The 19,916-nt window shown below is 49.7% G+C and overlaps 1 protein-coding gene across 1 annotated transcript; it reads left to right on the top strand.

Moving 5' to 3' along the window:
• Positions 1-1,567: 1,567 nt before the first annotated feature.
• GFUS (GDP-L-fucose synthase) lies at positions 1,568-19,389 on the top strand. Its single transcript, XM_083749387.1, has 11 exons — positions 1,568-1,660; positions 4,285-4,441; positions 5,353-5,467; positions 8,481-8,609; positions 10,885-10,958; positions 11,813-11,946; positions 13,470-13,534; positions 14,322-14,388; positions 16,440-16,519; positions 17,124-17,223; positions 18,263-19,389. The coding sequence occupies exons 2-11, from the start codon at positions 4,296-4,298 to the stop codon at positions 18,316-18,318; spliced, it is 966 nt and encodes a 321-aa protein (XP_083605513.1). The 5' UTR covers positions 1,568-1,660; positions 4,285-4,295; the 3' UTR covers positions 18,319-19,389.
• The last annotated feature ends 527 nt before the right edge of the window (positions 19,390-19,916 follow it).

The following is a 19,916-nucleotide window of genomic DNA, read 5'->3' as shown; positions in this document are numbered from 1 at the left end:
GTTTTAAGCAGCTGTTATGGATGTTGACCATAGAAGGAGGCTTACAATGACTGCAAGGGGGAACTTCTTACTTATATCATATCAACTGCTGGTTCCTTTAACCAGAGTGGTGCATCTTTGTACTATAAAGGTTTGTATTTTTTTCTGGGTCCTTCCCTCCTGGCTGTGTTGATGCTACAAGTAAAAGCACCAGTGACCCCCCAAGGTGCCGAGGTCACAGAATCCTGCAACTGTACATTCAGGTTTTCATTTCCACTCCTGGCATCACCTTACAGGGCCTGACAAAGACCTCAAACGCTCACTAAAGGAGAGCCGTGGGATTCCAGAAGCTTCGCCAAGAGCGGCAGGTTGCAAGGAAGCTTCCTCGACGCTGCCACCACGTGGCACCAGACCGTGCTTGCCACATAACCTCCTCCTCCTCTATGCTAGAAAGTGAATTAAGGTCGCCTTCGGATTGTCAGCGCTTGGCAGGAGGGAATTCAGCTGTGCACCAGAAATCCAGGTTTGCACAATTTAAACGATTTAAGCGCGACAAGCCTGCTTTCTGGGCGAGGGAACGGACAATGGAGCTTTTGCAAATAAAGGCCCATCCAAACTGGTGTTTTATCACAGGTGTGTTCTGCAACATATGCTTGACACAGATCTGATGGCTATTTGAAGATTAGTTGCACTGCAGAAGGCGTGCTAGGGAGACCACACATTCAAGAAACGCAAAATAACTTTTGCTAGGTTTTAATAACAAAAACTCATTTTACACTAAATTACAATATATCAAGAAGCATGACCCATCCACCAGGGTACTGAGAGAGCTACATGTTGCTCTTTATATACCATACCCAACAGCTTAATTACCACAAATTAAGAGTACCTGCTATAATGTTTAACAGTCTACTGTATTTTAATACAGTGGTACCTCTAGATACAAATGGGATCTGTTCCGGAGCCCCGTTCGCATCTAGAGGTAAACGTATCTAGCGACGGCACGTCACGTCTGCGCACGCACACGTCGCTTTTCGCCGCTTCTGCGCATGCGCGTGACGTCATTTTGAGCGTCTGCGCATGCGCAAGCGCTGAAACCCGGAAGTAACGCGCTCCGTAACTTCCGGGTTGCCGCAGAGCGCAACTCAAAACGCGCTCAACTCGAAACATATTTACCCGAGGTATGACTTTACTTTGTTGGAAGCCACCCAGAGTGGCTGGGGAAACCCAGCCAGATGGGCTGGATACAAATAATAAATAAATAAAAATAATAAAAATAACAAAAATAATAAAAATAATAAAAATAATAATTTATTCTATGAGGCGGTACGCTTGGGTTCGAGCTCGGGTGGGCAAAAGATTCCTGCATTGCACGGGGTCAGATTAGACGACCCCCCGTGCAACCTCCTCCGAAGGAGCGTCCCCCCCCCCCCCCGTGTCGCGGGAGTCTGTTCACACAGCGTTTTCTCTGCAAGGCAAAGGTGTCTTTTGCAGCTCTGCTCGGGGGAGAAAACGAGGCAAGCAGAGAAACGAAGACAGTCAAGCTTCGGTAAGGACTCCATTTCCCAGGGAGCCGCCGGGCCGGGGAGGGTGTGCCTAGTCCCGGCTGCCGCGTTTGCAGGAAGCGCCACCGACGAGAAAGAGAAGGAGACGCGGCAGGCGGAGCGCGCGCCCTGCTAAGGTAGCCGACTTTCCCCGGGGAAAGCGGGGGAGAGACCCCGAGAGGGACCCCGCGCGAGGGTCTCTATCTCCCTCTACCCCCCACCACGCGGATGTGTCTATCTCTCCTTCTCCTCCGCTGCTCGTTGGGTGCGCGTGGACCCGTAAGGGCACCCCAGGAGACCCACGGGCACGGGTGGGGGTCCTCCTTCCTGCCTGGCTCCCACCTGCGCGCAATTACGCACGCGGATTCGTTTCCTTTTGCAAATCCTTTAGCCGGTTTCTGAATGCGACCACCTCCCGGGTTAGAGACCTCGCCTCTTGCGCCCTCTTAAGCCTCCCCCCCCCCCCGCGCGTGCCACCTGTTTTGGACTCCAGTTCCCATCAGCTCGCAATAAACACAGGGGCTGATGGGAGTTGTAGTACAAAAGCGCTGGAGGGCGCCTGGTTGGGGACGGCGGCCCTGGCGCAGAAGTGGCAATCCCCTTTGGCAATGAGAAGTTGTTGTTTAGTCGTTTAGTCGTGTCTGACTCTTCGTGACCCCCTGGACCAGAGCATGCCAGGCCCTCCTGTCTTCCACTGCCTCCCACAGTTTGGTCAAACTCATGTTAGTAGCTTCGAGAACACTATCCCACCATCTCGTCCTCTGTCATCCCCTTCTCCTTGTGCCCTCCATCTTTCCCAAAATCAGGGTCTTTTCCAGGGAGTCTTCTCTTCTCATGAGGTGGCCAAAGCCTTGGAATCTCAGCTCCAGGATCTGTCCTTGCAGTGAGCACTCAGGGCTGATTTCCTTCAGAATGGAGAGGTTTGATCTTCTTGCAGTCCATGGGACTCTCAAGAGTCTCCTCCAGCACCAGAATTCAAAAGCATCCATTCTTTGGCGATCAGCCTTCTTGATGGTCCAGCTCTCACTTCCATACATCACTACTGGGAAAACCATAGCTTTTACTATACGGACCTTTGTTGGCAAGGTGATGTCTCTACTTTTTAAGATGCTGTCTAGGTTTTTCATTGCTTTCCTCCCAAGAAGCAGGCGTCTTTTAATTTTGTGGCTGCTGTCACCATCTGCAGTGATCATGGAGCCCAAGAAAGTAAAATCTCTCACTGCCTCCATTTCTTCCCCTTCTATTTGCCAGGAGGTGATGGGCCCAGTGACCACGATCTTCGTTTTTTTTAATGTTGAGCTTCAGACCATATTTTGCGCTCTCCTCTTTCACCCTCATTAAAAGGTTCTTTAATTCCTCCTCACTTTCTGCCATCAAGGTTGTGTCATTTGCATATCTGAGGTTGTTGATATTTCTTCCAGCGATCTTAATTCCGGCTTGGGATTCATCCAGCCCAGCCTTTCGCATGATGAATTCTGCATAAGTAGAACCATAGAATTGTAGAGTTGGAAGGGGGAACCCGAGGTCATCTAGCCCAACCCGCTGCAAAGCAGGAATCTTCTAAAGCCGACTCCCCAATGGGTTCCCTGGTTTGTTTTGTTTGTTGCATTTCTATCCTGCCTTTTCCTCCAAGGAGTTCAAGGTGGCATGCATGGCTCTCCCCTCCCCCCCCTCATTCAGTCCCCACAACAACCCTGTAAGGTAGGCTGGGCTGACAGCGAATTCCTGGCCCTGAGGTCACCTAGTGAGTAAGTCTCAGTGCTACGCGGGGATTCGAACTCTGGTCTTCCAGGTCATAGGCCAACGTGGTTCTCCTCCCCATTTCATGCGCAAAACATCCCTGAGAGGCAGGTTATATAAATTATAATAATATAAAATTTTATTTATACCCCGCCCTTCCCGGTACAGAAAACCAGGCTCAGGGCAGCTAACAACAAATTTAAAACACTTAATTGATGTAACAAAAAACAGCATAAAATACAGTATGAAAGGTGAATAACAATAAATTCAGATTTCAAAAATCAATTTAGGGGGGAAATCCATCCAATAAATATTAGATGCTCCCCAGGGCTAGCTGGCTAAATTAGACCTATTTGGGCCAGTGAGGAGACCAGGAGAGAATTAGCTGTGGGATCCCAGAGCGGGTAATCTTCATAAAAGGGGAGGGGGAGGGAAGGAAGGGGAATAAAAGATCAGGCTGAATTCAAATTAAAGGCCAGGCAGAATAGCTCTGTCTTACAGGCCCGGCGGAAGGAGGTTAAATCCTGTAGGGCCCTGGTCTCATGGGACAGATCATTCCACCAGGTGGGAGCCATCACTGAGAAGGCCCTGGCCCAGGTGGAGGATAGTCTGACTTCCTTAGGGCCCAGGACCTCTAAACTATGGTTATTTATGGACCTTAAGGTCCTCTTCGGGGCAGACCAGGAGAGGTGGTCCCGAATACGAGGGCCTAAGAGATGGTGACTGCTCCAAGGTTACCCAGCGAGTGTCGCCCAGTGAGTGGGGATTCAAACTCATAGTCCAACAATGCATGCGAAGGGCAAAGAGATGGGGACCCTATTCCATTCGAAAGGTTCTGTTCCCAGGGGCCACAAAAAGCATAACCGGAGTGCCAAGGGCACGTCCCACTCAGGGTCAAGCGGGGCCAGTGAGGAGGGGTGTTACCTGGTTAATGTTCTGGGGGCCGATTGGAGAAGCCAGGAGGGCCGCATTTCACACCCAACGCGGTTAGTAATTCAACCTCTCATTTTTCGCCATATAGATCTTCTCGTCATGGCTCAGCCAGCGCAACCAAAGCGCATCTTGGTGACCGGCGGTTCGGGGCTGGTGGGCAAGGCCATCGCAAAGTTGGTAGCTGAGGGAGAAGGGCGGCCGGACGAGGAGTGGATCTTCGTGTCGTCCAAGGATGCCGACTTGACGTGAGTCGGTCCTCCCTCCAGGGTTTAAGAAAAACCCACACTTGCCGGGGGGTTGGGCTGGATGACCTTTGGGGGTCCCTCACACCTCTACAGTTCTGTGAGAAGTCTGGATGTGTTTGTGAAGACTGGGGGCTCTCTGGAGAACCCAGGCAAGCAGGCAAGCGCAGCATCATTCGGTGAGTCATTTGGTGTATTGATCCGGTCAACGGACCTCATAATAAGAGACACAAGGACAGAATATAGGAGTATCAAATGTCTCTAGAAATGGATAGAGCACACGGAAAGGTGCAGAAAAGGACAGACAGGGAGTTCAGGGGGACTTGAGCACCAAGCTAAGGTGAGAAGAGCCTGGATAGCTCATGGTGTTGATAATACCAAGGTTGCAGGTTCGAATCCCGTATGAGACAGCTGGATATTCTGCATTGCAGGGGGTTGGGCTAGATCAGGGGTAGGCAACCTAAGGCCAGTCACCTTCTCAATCCGGCCCGTGGACAGTTTGGGAATCAACGTGTTTTTATATGCATAGAATGTGTCCTTTTATTTAAAATGCACCTCTGGGTTATTTGTGGGGCATAGGAATTTGTTCATTTCCTCCTCCCCCCCAAATATAGTTGGTTTGGGGCGTCTAAGCTTAGGGAAGAAAAGTATTTCTAAGGAGTGATCCACAGACCAGCAGCACTGCCTCCGCACACACGATTTGTGGCAGCATGGAGCAAGTTGCTGGGTGCAGCCCTGAAAGCCTTGCTTCTAATCGTCTTTTGAGTATTTTCCTAAGGCTGCCTTGCGGCAGAGGGCTTAGGAAAGCCAGAGGTAAATGCACACCTGTCTCCCTGCACAGTCCACGTGGTGCAGCTTTGCCTAAGGGGAAAGAGGCTCCCTTCTCCATCCTCATCCCCTCTCTTCCCTTCCAGGAATGCTGCCGCAACCGCAGCTCTTTTTGAGAAGCACCGGCCGACTCACGTCATCCACTTGGCAGCCATGGTGGGCGGCCTTTTCCGGAACATCAAGTACAACCTGGATTTCTGGGTAAGGATGCTGATCTCTCTATTCACCCGGTGCTATACCAGCTGCATGGGCTCCTGGTGGAGTACAGGATCGGGTTCAAGGTGCTGATTTTAACCTTTGAAGCCCTATACGGCCTAGGACCCTTGTACCTACGGGACCGCCTCTCCTGGTATGCCCCGCAGAGGAACTTACGATCTTCAAATAAAAACATCTTGGAGTTCCTGGACCACAGGGAGGTTAGATTGGTCTCAACTAGGGCCAGGGCTTTTTCGGCCGTGGCCCCGATCTGGTGGAACGCTCTGTCACAAGAGACTAGGGCCCGGCAGGACTTGACATCTTTCCACAGGGCCTGCAAAACAGAGCTGTTCCACCAGGCCTTTGGCCAAGGCACAGCCTGACCCCCTCCGTCGGTAATCCACACAGAACTCTAACCCAATGGTTGCCATTAATTTGATTCTGAATTGATTTTAGAATGAGTTGATTTTAGAATGCATTTCAATTAATTGATTGTGATTTTATGGAAATTGTGTTACTTTTATTGTTGCTAGCCGCTCTGAGCCCGGCTTCGGCTGGGGAGGGCGAAGGTCCTCTGTGGGACATACCAGGAGAGGCGGTCCCGTAGGTACGAGGGTCCTAGACTGTATAAAACGTTAAAACGTTTCTTTGATTGCCTTGAATTTTCCTGCCACGCCAGGCACCAGATAGCTCAGGACCAGTGGACTTGCAAGACCGCCTTCTATACCTGGTACAGAAGTCCGAAATGGCTGGAGGGCACCAGGTTGGGGCAGCTTGCCCTAAGGAGAAAGTGTCGTTTACCCCACAGAAGTCTGAGAAAACTGCTCCCCTCCCCTTTTCTGTCCTCGCCACCTGCTTGGCACAAGCCTGTAGCCTTTATTTATTTTTTATCGCTGCGAGAGATTAATCCCTCGCTGGCTTGGAGAGGTGAGGATCCATCTGCTCCCTACAGATGTCTGCCCCGTCTCTTCCCCTCTCCTCCCTCTCCCGGATACGAGAAGCTTCTAGCGGTCAAGAGACGCACGTCCGCAGACTCTCGCAAGCAAGGAACACATCACACCGAGCTGGGTTTATTTGCTCGGAGGCGGGGCTGTGCAAGCCTGCAGCCACGTCATCCTTAATCCCAAAGGTCTGCTGCAGGAAGCAGAGAAAACTACAGATCCCAGAATGCTGTGCTCCTCCTCAGCTGCCTCCCCCAGCTTCGTTCAGGGGTCTGGCTTCTTTGCTGACCTGTGGTTGGACTGGCTGTGCTGCTTGATGCTGACCAAACGTAGCCTCCTGGTGTATATTTTGCTCCACAGTAGTAGTAGTAGAATATAATAATAATAATAATAATAATAATAATAATAATAATAATAATAATAATTTATTATTTATACCCCGCCCATCTGGGCGGCTTCCAACAATATACAGTGGTACCTTGGGTTAAGTACTTAATTCATTCCGGAGGTCCGTTCTTAACCTGAAACTGTTCTTAACCTGAAGCACCACTTTAGCTAATGGGGCCTCCTACTGCCACGGCGCCACCAGAGCACAATTTCTATTCTCATCCTGAAGCAAAGTTCTTAACCTGAAGCACTATTTCTGGGTTAGCGGAGTCTGTAACCTGAAGCGTATGTAACCTGAAGCGTATGTAACCTGAGGTACCACTGTATTAAAAAACAGTCATACCTCGGGATGAATATGCTTCAGCTTAAATATTTTCGGGTTGCGCTCCGCAGCGACCCAGAAGTAATGGAGGGTGTTACTTCTGGGTTTCGCCGCATGCGCAGATGCTCAAAATGACATCATGCGCGGAAGCAGCAAAATGCGACCTATGCAGTCGCATCTTACGTTCGCTTCAGGATGCGAACGGAGCTCCGGAGCAGATCCCGTTCGCATCCAGAGGTACCAGTGTATTAAAATACAATAGTCTATTAAACATTAAAAGCTTCCCCAAACAGGGCTGCCTTCAGATGTTTTCTAAAAGTCTGGTAGTTGTTGTTGTCTTTGACATCTGGTGGGAGGGTGTTCCACAGGGCGGGCGCCACCACTGAAAAGGCCCTCTGCCTGGTTCCTGGTAACTTGGCTTCTCGCAGTGACGGAACCGCCTGAAGGCCCTCAGCGCTGGACCTCAGTGTCCGGGATGGATGATGGGGGTGGAGACGCTCCTTCAAGTATAGTGGACCGAGATTACTTCTGGTCATTGAGCCACCATAGATGCTAGAGGGATGTGGAAATTTGTATTCTGGGCTTTTGAGACTTGTCTGCCCAGGTGCTACTGAAACGCTTCGGTTGCCACATGTGATTCCCCCCCGCCCCAGCTCTCCTACCCCACTGCTGTGTGCTTGGGAAGGCGGCACAGTGTTTGACGTGCAAAATTGCACCTTTAGAAACCCACAAAATGAATTTAAAATCCTTTTTGGAAAAGGAGGAGAAATTGCTGGGATGTGCTTTGAACAGAGACAGGTGTTTTGATGCGTGGTTTCAAAATTACCGCGCACAACGTAAAGACAACTGTGACCTCAAAGAAGAATGTGAACCTTTTACAATATATATAAAAAGACAACAAAATGAACTGGACTCCTTGGCAGGTTTTGAATAAACATACACAAATTTATTGGGTTAATATAGTGGATAGATAATATAAGGATGTATACAATTTTACAATATGCAGAGAACAATATGAGTTGAGAAATCAGACAGAGGAGCTGAGGGAACGTGTTCAACTGTCCCCTTTGTACTCTGGTTGGAGGGGGGGTCCCCTGAGTGGTTGCCATGGGACCAGATACTCCTGCAAAGGCTCCCTACCCCTCCCAGTTCTTAATCTTTTAAAATCTTTTGGGGAGGGTTGCGCTCCTATTTATTTGTTTGTTTTGCAGGGGGGAGCGGTCGCCATTGCTGACTTTGGGAGATGGGCTTCCGAGCCGTTTCTCTTATGTAAAATCCATATCTTGCGTTGCCCACAATACGGTCCTAGATTTTTGCCTGCAGAAATCTTGGAGACCCTTAAACTTCCCTCTTTTTTCTCTCTGGCCAGCGGAAGAACATGCATATCAATGACAACGTCTTGCACTCGGCGTACAAATCTGGTGTCCAGAAGGTGGTCTCCTGCCTCTCCACTTGCATATTCCCCGACAAGACCACCTACCCGATCGACGAGACCATGGTAGGGGCTGCCTCCTGATCTGCATGTTCTGTGCCCCTTTATTCACTAGAGCTCATTGTTGGGAAAAGGCTCTGGGAAGGCTGCAGAGTTCCCAAGTCTCCGGAGTCTTCCCCGGTGGACCTCTCTGGCTGTGAATCTCCCTCAGTCCAGAGTAGCCGGTAATAAGCGCCCCTTCTCTCTTGAAAAGAGCACCCCAGTCTTCTGGTATATCATGTTGTCGTTTAGTCGTGTCCGACTCTTCTTGACCCCCTGGACCAGAGCACGCCAGGCACTCCTGTCTTCCACTGCCTCCCGCAGTTTGGTCAAACTCATGCTGGTAGCTTCGAGAACACTGTCCCACCATCTCGTCCTCTGTCGCCCCCTTCTCCTTGTGCCCTCCATCTTTCCCAACATCAGGGTCTTTTCTAGGGAGTCTTCTCTTCTCATGAGGTAGTATTGGAGCCTCAGCTCCAGGATCTGTCCTTGCAGTGAGCACTCAGGGCTGATTTCCTTAAGAATGGATAGGTTTGATCTTCTTGCAGTCCATGGGACTCTCAAGAATCTCCTCCAGCACCAGAATTCAAAAGCATCAATTCTTCGGCGATCAGCCTTCTTGATGGTCCAGCTCTCACTTTCATACATTGCTACTGGGAAAACCATAGCTTTTACTATACGGACCTTTGTTGGCAAGGTGATGTCTCTACTTTTTAAGATGCTGTCTAGGTTTGTCATTGTGTTTCTCCCAAGAAGCAGGGGTCTTTTAATTTCGTGACTGCTGTCACTATTAGAACTACGATTCAGTTTTTCTTCTGCTGTGATATACCAAAGACAACTGGCATATCATAGCAGAAGAAAAACTGAACTGTAGTTCTAATACTACTTTATTTACAGTCTTATATACAGAGACTCCATCAGTACGTCTGTGCTCTCTGAACACCGGAACAGAAACCGTGACACGCACCAACTTCCAATAGTACTCAGAAGGAAGAGATAATACAGACCTCCTTTCTCATGCTCTCTGACACTCACATGATGTATACAAAACATAGTACCACTCACTGGAGCAGCTCGGATAGATAAAAATCCCAACATACTCCCCCATTTTTAGGTAACCGTAGCTGCGTAAGCTAGTGCAGCATCAGTGACATAAACAAACAGTTGTCATACACATAGTATACCCCTGTTGTACCAGTTCCACCTTTGGAACTACCTGCAACTGGATCGACCAGTTCAAACCTCTGGTTTCTTCCATGGGACTAGAGCTTTGTGGCATAGTGGTTAGAGTATAGGAAGACCAAGGTTCAAATTCCCATCCTGCCATGCAGCTCGCTGGGTGACTTGGAGGCAGTCGCCATTTTTTGACCTTGCCTACCTCACAAGTTTGTTGTCCTGGCCAACCTCACAGGGTTGTTGTGGAAATAAAATGGGGAGTTGAGGGGAACTGTGTATACCATCTTGAAGGAAAAGTGAGATAGATATCTAAAATGTAACAAATAATATTTTTTTTAGAAATTGGAAGGCTGCTCTTCCCAAAAAAAGGAAACCCGGGTTCTGTGATCTGCAAAAATTAATTGTGGTGGCAGGCTCTGCCCCTTCTGTGATCAGGGCGGAGTCTGCAGCCACATTGCCACTTCCCCCACCCCCACCCCATTCATTCTATCTAAGTAAGAATGTATAGAGAGATTTTGACTCAGCTTGCTAAATCATAAAGGTAAAGGGACCCCTGACCATTAGGTTCAGTCATGACCGACTCTGGGGTTGCTTATCTCGCTTTATTGGCCGAGGGAGTCGGCGTACAGCTTCCGGGTCATGTGGCCAGCAGGACTAAGCCGCTTCTGGCGAACCAGACCAGCACACAGAAACACCATTTACCTTCCCGCCGGAGTGGTACCTATTTATCTACTTGCACTTTGACGTGCGTTCAAACTGCTAAGTTGGCAGGAGCAGGGACCGAGCAACGGGAGCTCACCCCGCTGCGGGGATTCGAACTGCCAACCTTCTGATCTGCAAGTCCTAGGTTCTGTGGTTTAACCCACAGCGCCACTCGCGTCCCTGCTAAATCATAGATCCCAAAAAATGTAGAGTTGGAAGGGTCATTTTGTGCAACTTCCTGCAATGCAGGAATCGCAGCTGGTATTCCTTCCCTCGTGAACCTAGAGGTCTTTCTGTCCTTCCCCACCCTTATTCTGGGGGTTCCAGCAATGGGGAGTGGGTGTTTGTGGGTTGTGGTCCCACCTTTGACCCTGGGACATTTCGAACTCCCTGATCTGAACTGATGCTCAGCCTTCTCTTCCAGATCCACAACGGTCCCCCGCACAACTCCAACTTTGGGTATTCCTACGCAAAGAGGATGATAGATGTTCAGAACAGGTGGGCTCCCCTCCGCTCTTCCCATTGCCCAGAAAAGCTCTGCCACGCCCTCACCTGCCAAACTACCCCATACCTCCCAATGTTATCAACTTCCAAAGAAATTCATTAGCAGCATGTTGGTATTTCTACGGGCTCTCTGGTTTTTCCTTAAAAAAATATTGATTAGTTAGATCGCTATTAATCTGCTGATCATTCCCTGTAACAGAAAGCTCAGGTGGTGAGTGTCGACAGACATTGAGCCACAGCTACAGGTGAAACTCGGAAAATTAGATGATCATCACAATTATAACAAATAAAGGCTTGACATATCTCGCTTTGCACGTCATGAGTCTATCTCATATATTAGTTTCACCTTTTAAGTTGAATTACTGAAATAAACGAACTTTTCCACGATATTCTAATTTTCCGAGTTTCACACACACACACACACACACACACACACACACACAGAAGTCAAACGGAATCCGTTCCGGAAGTCTGCTTGACTTCCAAAACCAAAGCACGGCTTCTGATTGGCTGCAGTTATTTTAAACATTTTTTCCAACTCATCATATATCATTTCCCAAAATAGCCTTTCAGATTTCAGCAGCGTCCAGAGCGAGGCCAAAATCTGTCGCCTCTCGCTTCCTGTTCTGCGTTTGCAGTGAGTCAGAGGGAGTCATAGGGTCCTGAGGCGCCCCCCTCAGCTTGGCGCCAAGGGCAGGGGAACCAGTCGCGATGCCCTAAATCTGCCTCGGTTGCTATAAGGCGGCTTTCCCCCTTGCGCAGTGCCAGGGACCAAACCTTTTCCATGCACTGGATGGAAAGATCGCTAGCATCACACTCCTACCCGCCTTCCCACTTTCTTTCTCCAGGGGGTATTTTGAGCAGCACGGCTGCCGCTTCACCGCCGTCATTCCCACCAACGTCTTCGGACCCCACGACAACTACAACATCGAGGACGGGCACGTCCTGCCGGGCCTCATCCACAAAGTGTACTTGGCCAAAGGTGAGTGGGGCTGGGCATCTGGCCTTGGGGCCTGAAATGGGAGAGGGCGATGGTCAGGCTGCAGAAGGGGGGGGGGGAGGTGCCTCCCTTGCAGCAGCGCTTCTTGAACTCGGGTCCGCAGACGTCATTGGACTACAACTCCCATCATTCCTAGCTAGCGGTGGTCAGGGATAATGGGAGTTGCGGTTCAACAACTGCCAGGGACTCAGTTTTGAGAAGCACCGCCTTACAGCCTGCCTGGCAACTCTGTTAGGAGATGGAACTACTCAGTCGGTAGACTCTTCATCTCAGGGTTGTGGGTTTGAGCCCCATGCTGGGCACTGCAGGGGGCTGGACTAGATGGCTCTGGATGTCTCTTCTAATTCCGCGATTCTAAGATGTACATGGTCAAATTGACTTCTCTTTGCTATATGAGGAGAGCATTTTCCAGAGCCTTTTCCAGGCTGAAGGCTCTGTTCTTGGTTAACCTCACGAGGGCCGCAGGCCAGTGGTGGGTACGACTGAGGCTACCTTAGGTCCAGAGCGTGGCATGGGAGGTTTACAGCCCCTGGCAGAGCATTGGCATAATGGTTAGAGTATTGGACTAGGAACTGGGGGCCCAGGGTTCAAATCGTTCTGCCCAGACATTGAGGTCCAGCGCCGAGGGCCTTCTGGCGGTTCCCTCGCTGCGAGAAGCCAAGTTACAGGGAAACAGGCAGAGGGCAGTCTCGGTGGGGGCACCCGCCCTGTGGAATGCCGTCCCATCAGATCTCAAAGAGAAAAATAACTACCAAGCTTTTAGAAGACATCTGAAGGCAGCCCTGTTTAGGGAAGCTTTTAATGTTTAATAAGTTCTTGTATTTTAGTGTTCTGTTGGAAGCCGCCCAGAGTGGCTGGGGAAACCCAGCCAGATGGGCGGGGTATAAATAATAAATTATTATTATTATTATTATTATTATTATTATTAATCCCCGCTCAAACACGAAGCTCACCAGATGACCTTGGGACAGTCATAGAGACCTTCCGACATCCTCTAGTCCAGCCTTTCTCAACCTGTGGGTCCCCAGATGTTGAACTGCAACTCCCATCACCCCTAGCTAGCATGGCCAGAACTCAGGGATGATGGGAGTTGTAGTCCAACATCTGGGGACCCACAGGTTGAGAACTGCTGCACCCCCTGCGACGCAGTCACCATCTCCTAGTCAAACCTACCTCACAGGATTGTTGTGGAGTGAAACCGGGGAAGAGGAGAACCCCTGGGCCACCTTGTGATCCTTGGAAAACTTTCATTTGTCTTTCGGTGACTATTTTTATGAAGATCCTTGGAAGATGAAGTTGATATGTAAATAACAACAATTGTGTTGTGTTGTGGCTGAGTGTGGGGGCTGTGTTTGGGCATGAGAAAAGGGTCTGTGATCCTAGGGTCTCATTTGATCCCAACACAAGAAGCAGCTGGAATGGGAAGACTTGAGTGCTTTTTTGCACCAAAGGGGGAAGGAATAAGGATGCTCTCTTAACGGGTCGTTTTCTCCACTCGTCTGTAGAAAACGGTACGGCTCTCACTGTCTGGGGGACAGGAAAACCCAGGAGGCAGTTCATTTACTCTCTGGTAAGCTGGCTGGTTGACAGGGAGAGTTGTCAGGAAAAAAACAGTGTGGGGAAAATGTAAGAAGATCCCAACTGCTACATCAAGCTAGAACGGATCAGCAACCTTTTTCAGCCATGGGCTGGTCCACCGTCCCTCAGACCTTGTGGGGGGCTGGACTATATTTTGGGGGGGGGAAATATGAACGAATTCCCATGCCCCACAAATAACCCAGAGATGCATTTTAAATAAAATGACACATTCTACTCATGTAAAAACACCAGGCAGGCCCCACAAATAACCCAGAGATGCATTTTAAATAAAAGGACACACTCTACTCATATAGAAACACGCTGATTCCCAGACCGCCTGTGGGCCGCATTGAGAAGGCGATTGGGCCGGATCCGGCCCCTGGGCCTTAGGTTGCCTACTCCTGAGCTAGAAGGGTAACCAAGATGACCAAGGGTCTTGAAACCGAGCCTGATGAGGAGCAGTTGAAGGAGTTAGGGATGTTTGAAGAAGCCTGAGAGGTTATAGGATAGCCATCTTCAAATATGCAAAGGGCTGTCCCTTGGAAGATGGAGCAAGCCTGTTTTCTGTTGCTCCGGAGGTCCCTTTGTCCCAGAGGGTTTGCAAGGGGCAGGCAAGCCTTTTGAGGACCAGGGTGGAGCAGCCTTAACTCTGCGACACTCCCAAACAATGTTGTATGTGGGACCCTGTGAAGATGGGGGCACCCCAAGGCTCCAGCAGAACTGCCCCTCTTGGAGAGGAAGAGAGGAGACGATGGATATCTGGTCTCTGGTCATTGCAGGATTTGGCACGGCTGTTCCTCTGGGTCCTGAGGGTATATGATGAAGTGGAACCCATCATCTTGTCGGGTAAGGCCCTCCCTAAGCAGAATTGAACACACAAACACACACACACACGTTGCCCCCAAACCAGCATTTATTGTATTTTTCGCTCCATAAGATGCACTTTTTCCTTCCGTAAAAGTAAGGGGGGAATGTCTGTGCGTCTTATGGAGCGAATGTGTAGTCCCTGGAGCCGAATTGCCCAGGGGCAAAAAGCAGATCATGCTTCTTTTTTTGAAAGAGGGAAGGGGGTGTTGAAACAAAGCCGCTGATCGTTTGCCGATCAGGGAGAGAAATAAGGCAGTGTTTCCCAACCTTGTGCCTCCAGATGTTTTTGGCCTACAACTCCCATCATCCCTAGCTAGCAAGACCAGTGGTCAGGGATGATGGGAGTTGTAGGCCAAAAACATCTGGAGGCACAAGGTTGGGAAACACTGAAATAAGGGATGCTAGAGATTAAGGAGGCTGCCTGGGAAGGGGGAGGTAAAGACAGCAAACTTGCAAAGGGGGGAAACAGGAAGACTAAAGCAATAAGGAGAGAAATTAGAAGAAAAGGAGGAGCAAAGAACTGCTCCAGCGAAGGAAAAGACACTAAGGCAAACAAGAGGGAAAGGGGTGTTGAAAGGAAGCAGCTGATCGGTGGGATCAGGAGATAAGGGACGTTAGCGGAGGCTGCCTGGGAGGGGGGAGGTAAAAGCCCAGGATTTTTACATTGGGTCACCCCAAATTCACCATCAGCATGTCCATGCCTACAGCCTGCACCAAAAAAATCACACATCCACTGTTTCGTGGGGCCGCAGTGGCACAAAAACGTGGTTACAACGCATGGATCCTCAGGATTTTTGCATTGGGTCACCCCAAATTCACCATCAGGTCACATGTCTGTGGCCACAGCATGAACCACAAAAATCATACACCCAGTTTCGTTCAGAATTTTTTTTCCTTGTTTTTCCCCTCTAATAACTAGGTGTGTTTTATGGTCGGGTGTGTCTTATGGAGCAAAAAATACGGTAGATCAGGAAACGTTTTTGAATGCTGGGTCTCAGTCTCAGGACATGGGGCTTCATTACACAACTTCTTCTCTGTTGGAGGCTTTTAAACGGAGCTTGGATGCCCATTGGTTGCCTGTTCTTCAGCTGAGATTCCTGCATCGCAGGGGGTTGGGATAGATGACCCCTAGGGTCCCCATAATTCTGTGATTCTATGAGTCAGTGGAATGGCATGCCCCAAACACTCACACTCTCTTTCCCCTTGCTTTTCTATCTAGCCAGGGCAGGAGCCTCTTTCAACTTGGGGGGCCACAGCTGCCCATTGGTGGCCTTCTCGGGGCCACAGCCCCATAGGATTGCATTCCCAGAGCAATTTATTCCATTTCCACGCCATTTTCTGAACTTTTGATTTCTGCCTTAAGTTTGAGCTTTCACGTGAGCCAAAAGCCACTTCCAGAAACGCAGTGGAATTTATTTCTTTCCTTTCTGTTCTGTTTGCAAACAAATTTCCCCCCCGCAAGCAGGTTAGCATAGAATTCAGTGCTAACCTTGTTCTCTATTCCGCTGTGAGTGGAGGAAATCCATCTCTCAGAATTCAGGAGGCGGCAGGCCAGTGGGCGTCAGGACGACCGACCGTATTTTTCGCTCTATAAGACGCACCTAGTTTTTAGAGGAGGAAAAAAAGAAACAAGAAAGCAACGCAAAGCCTCTGGAGCGAAGAGGCAGGAGCGCTCCCGCTGCACTCAAGAGGCTTTGCGTGGCTATCCCTGAAGCCAGAAGATCAAGAGGGATTGGTGCGCAGGGATAGCTGCGCAGCCTCTTCAGGGCAGCGGAATGAAGGCTCCTCACTGCCCTGAAGAGGCTTCGCACGGCGAAGCTAGAACAGTGAGAGGGAGCGCTGCGCAGTGATCCCTCTCGTTCTGGCTTCTGAGATATCTGTGCATCCTGCATTCGCTCTATAAGACGCACACACATTTCCCCTTACTTTTTAGGTGGGAAAAAGTGTGCCTTATAGAGCGAAAAATACGGTATATAGCCCTGGGCAGTGGAGCTCACTTCCATGACGGTGTTGTTTTGCTTCCTGTTTAGTCGGAGAAGAGGACGAAGTCTCCATTCGGGAAGCGGCCGAGTGTGTGGTGAGAGCAATGGACTTCAAGGGAGAGCTCCTTGTATCCTTGCGCATGGTTTCCCAAGGCCCTGCAACCCCTGCAAGGGCTGTGTCCTTTTCTGGGTTCGCCTCCCCTCTTCTTATGCAAAGCAATACAGATGGTCCCACGCTTCCCCTTGAGCCTGTTTCGTCTGCTGGCAAAAAGCTAAGGCTTCCATTTGGTCCCTGCATGTCATCTTCCCTTCCCCAAAAGGGCGCAACTGATGCCAACGAGGGCGTTTTCCCCCATTGGGAAAAGGGTTTACAGACCAGAACAGCACCTTCTTCTCACTCCAAGCAGAATTGGGGCCTTGTGCTGCCACTATTCAATTTTTTAAAAAACGCAAAACTACTACAGAATCTCCTTCTCATAATTCTTCCACTTTGTGTGTCGTTGCACCTTTCAGAGCAAGGTTTCCAAAACCTTGGGTCTGCAGCTGCTTTTGGACTACAACTCCCATCATCCCAGTGGTCAGGGATGATGGGAATTGTAGTCCCAAAGCAGCTGGAGACCCAAGTTTGGGAAACACTTTTTTTTAGAGGAAGGGATGGAGAACCAGAGCTGTGCCCCACCCCCATCAGCAGAAAGAGAAGTTTTTTTTCCTTTAACTTGGGCCCCTTCCTAGTTTGATACAACGAAGTCGGATGGGCAGTTCAAGAAAACAGCCAGCAACAGCAAGCTGAAGCGATACCTCCCCGATTTCCAGTTTACACCGTTTGAGCGAGGTGAGAACAGTGCAGCTCTTGCTCCTCGCAGCCAGGGTTGGGATGGGAGCGGCTGTAAACAAGCTTAATCCAGGGTGTCATCTATTCTGAGAGCAGCTGCTCTCCAGGGTTGAGATCCTGCCTAGCCTTCCGACGGATTGTGCTTGAGCAACAACAACAGAATCGCCAAACCCAGAGCCTGGGGCGACGGCAAGGTGAGGTCCACCCCTGTCCTGCAACCTGCTGCTTCTCTCTGAGCAGCTTGAGTCCTTTGCCCAGTAGCTAGCAAAATAACCTGCTTTATATTTATTAAGAAGTTTCTACTACTTGATAAAGGGACGCGGGTGGCGCTGTGGGTTAAACCACAGAGCCTAGGACTTGCCGATCAGAAGGTCGGCAGTTTGGATCCCTGCGATGGGGTGAGCTCCCGTTGCTCTGTCCCTGCTCCTGCCAACCTAGGAGTTCGAAAGCACGCCAAAGTGCAAGCAGATAAATAGGTATCACTCCAAGAAGGCCCTCTGCTTGGTTACCTGTAACTTGGCTTCTCGCAGCGAGGGAACTGCCAGAAGGCCCTCGGAGCTGGACCTCTAAGGGACATTTAAGATTTTTTATTTATTTATGCCCCCCTTAGCAGCAGTTTACAACAGTAGCTGTGCACAGCTTACTGAAACATTAACAAGCACATCTTGACAAGGGAGCAGACGCAGCAGGCAGGCGGCCGGGCAGTCTCTTGTGACTTGGGGCCATTGGCTTGATCCAGCAGGCTGTAATCTGCAAAAACTGGGTGGGGGAAAATGCATTTTATTTATTTAGGCAATCTGTAACTGCATCGTCATTCAGGTCAGTCCCAGAGCAGGACATAACAAGAATGCCGGAAGAAAAAAACCCCCAACTAGAACAGCTGTGCATTGGGGTTACATCCATGAGTTTTCTGTAGGCATCTTAGCTGTAAACTAAGGAGCTTAGACATGGTCTGTTCCTCTGGAAAAATGAGCTCTCCGATCTTCCAAAATCTGGATGCCATTGGGCCCAGCTGACCGTTCTTCTCTTCTTCCCGCAGCCGTGAAGGAAACGTGCGACTGGTTTTGCGCCAACTACGCCATTGCCAGGAAATGACCAAAGGAATGGAACCAGGGTGGCCAGCGCTGCTGTCTGCAATTTTTGCATCAAACTCAGGTTTTTTTGTTTTGCTGGAATAAAGAATGACAACAAAAGGGGCTGTTTAGGGTGCCGGGATAAGTGTGCAAGCCGTGCTTTTTCTGACTCTGGGGTGATAGTTTAGTTTAGCTCTTTAAAGATGGCACAGCTTGCTTATTCATGAAGCAATACGCAGCGGAATTGGCGGACGGAGGGGGCTTGTGGTGGTGGCATTCACGTTCTTAAAGAGCAGCTTTCAGCGTTCTAGACGGCTGGTGGAAATCTTGGGAGAGGAGTGGCAGGCATGTTGCACTCTTCCCGTTCACAATAATTGGCCTCCGTGACCTGTCCTGTTGCACCAGAGTCTGTTCTTGGAGCAGAGTGCTGCTAACTGCGCCAAGGTCACCTTGCGTTTTGGGGAAGAGACCCCGTTTCCCACGGCCAAAGCTGATGTGGCTGTAGGAACCCTTTCAGTCTAGGAAGAAGACGTGGCCTGATCTTCTAATCCAACCTTAAAAACAAATACTTGAAGAGACCCTGTGCGCTTTTCAAAATTCCTGTTATGCATACTGTCACGGGCTCAAAGCTCAGGGATAGAGCATGCACCCTCTCCAGCGTCCGAAGTTCAGTGTCCCATATTGTGGGTTTGGGGTAGGGCGAGGGGCTACATCTGCCACCATTTTTTAAACCCTTGCTTAGCTCAGGAAGCCCTAGGATGGGTAACCTCCAATTGTTTTATTTCTGAAGGACTTATGGAGAAGAGATGTGGAGGTTAGGAGCTTGTTGCAGCAAACCAGATGCCAAGGCAGGCACTGTTATTCCGAGGTAACCACTGCAGCGCTGGCTGGGGGGGGGGGGGCATTGATGGGAGCTGTGTCCCCAAACAGCCAGAGGGCTAAGTTGGAGAAGGCTGGGCTACCAGAGGAGCCAGCCAGCCAGAGTCCTCCATTTGGTAGCCATTTTAAATATTTCTTTAGCTCATCTCATTTTGACCTGTCAGAAAAAGAACACCACTGTAATAAAACGTGACAACAAATCAGCTATTTCTTATGCCTGTGGCCTTCCTCTAGCCCGTATTTCCTACCCAAATCTGTTTTTATTCCACTCCCCTTAGTTCTGTCTTCACACAACCCTGGCATATCTTAAATAAAATGAGTCTAGCAGCAAGTGGAAGCACTCTTGTTTCACACTTAATTCCTCTTCCCCAGGGAACTCCAAGAGTTATAGCTCCTAACAAGTCTCAGCAACCTGAACTACCCTTCCTGGAATTTTTCACTTTAGCAGACAGCCGTTAGTTTCCCCTTTAACTGGTTGTTCTTCCCAGTCTTGTGGTCTGCTCTCATTCCTACGTCCGTGGCACCAGCCTCGTTGATGGCAGGTTTTGCAGAATTCCCACCTAACCATGAAATGATGCCCACTTTGGCTAGGCAGGTACAGTCATACCTCGGCTTACAGACTTTTCGGGTTGCGCAATGCGCTGTATCCAGAAGTACTGGAACAGGTTACTTCCGGGTTTTGGCGCATGCACGGAAGCGCCGAATCGCAACCCGCACGTGCGCAGACACGACGCTGCGGGT

This window comes from Podarcis gaigeae (assembly GCF_964106915.1).
Source record: "Podarcis gaigeae genome assembly, chromosome: 7".
NCBI lineage: Eukaryota > Metazoa > Chordata > Lepidosauria > Squamata > Lacertidae > Podarcis > Podarcis gaigeae.
This window is presented reverse-complemented; position numbering and strand designations above follow the sequence as displayed.

Coding starts and splice junctions, on each gene's coding strand:
- GFUS (XM_083749387.1), top strand. CDS start 4,296: ATGGCTCAGCCAGCGCAACCAAAGCGCATCTTGGTGACCGGCGGTTCG. Junction 5,468..8,480: donor AGTACAACCTGGATTTCTGG/GTAAGGATGCTG, acceptor CTCTCTGGCCAG/CGGAAGAACATGCATATCAA. Junction 13,535..14,321: donor GGCAGTTCATTTACTCTCTG/GTAAGCTGGCTG, acceptor TGGTCATTGCAG/GATTTGGCACGGCTGTTCCT.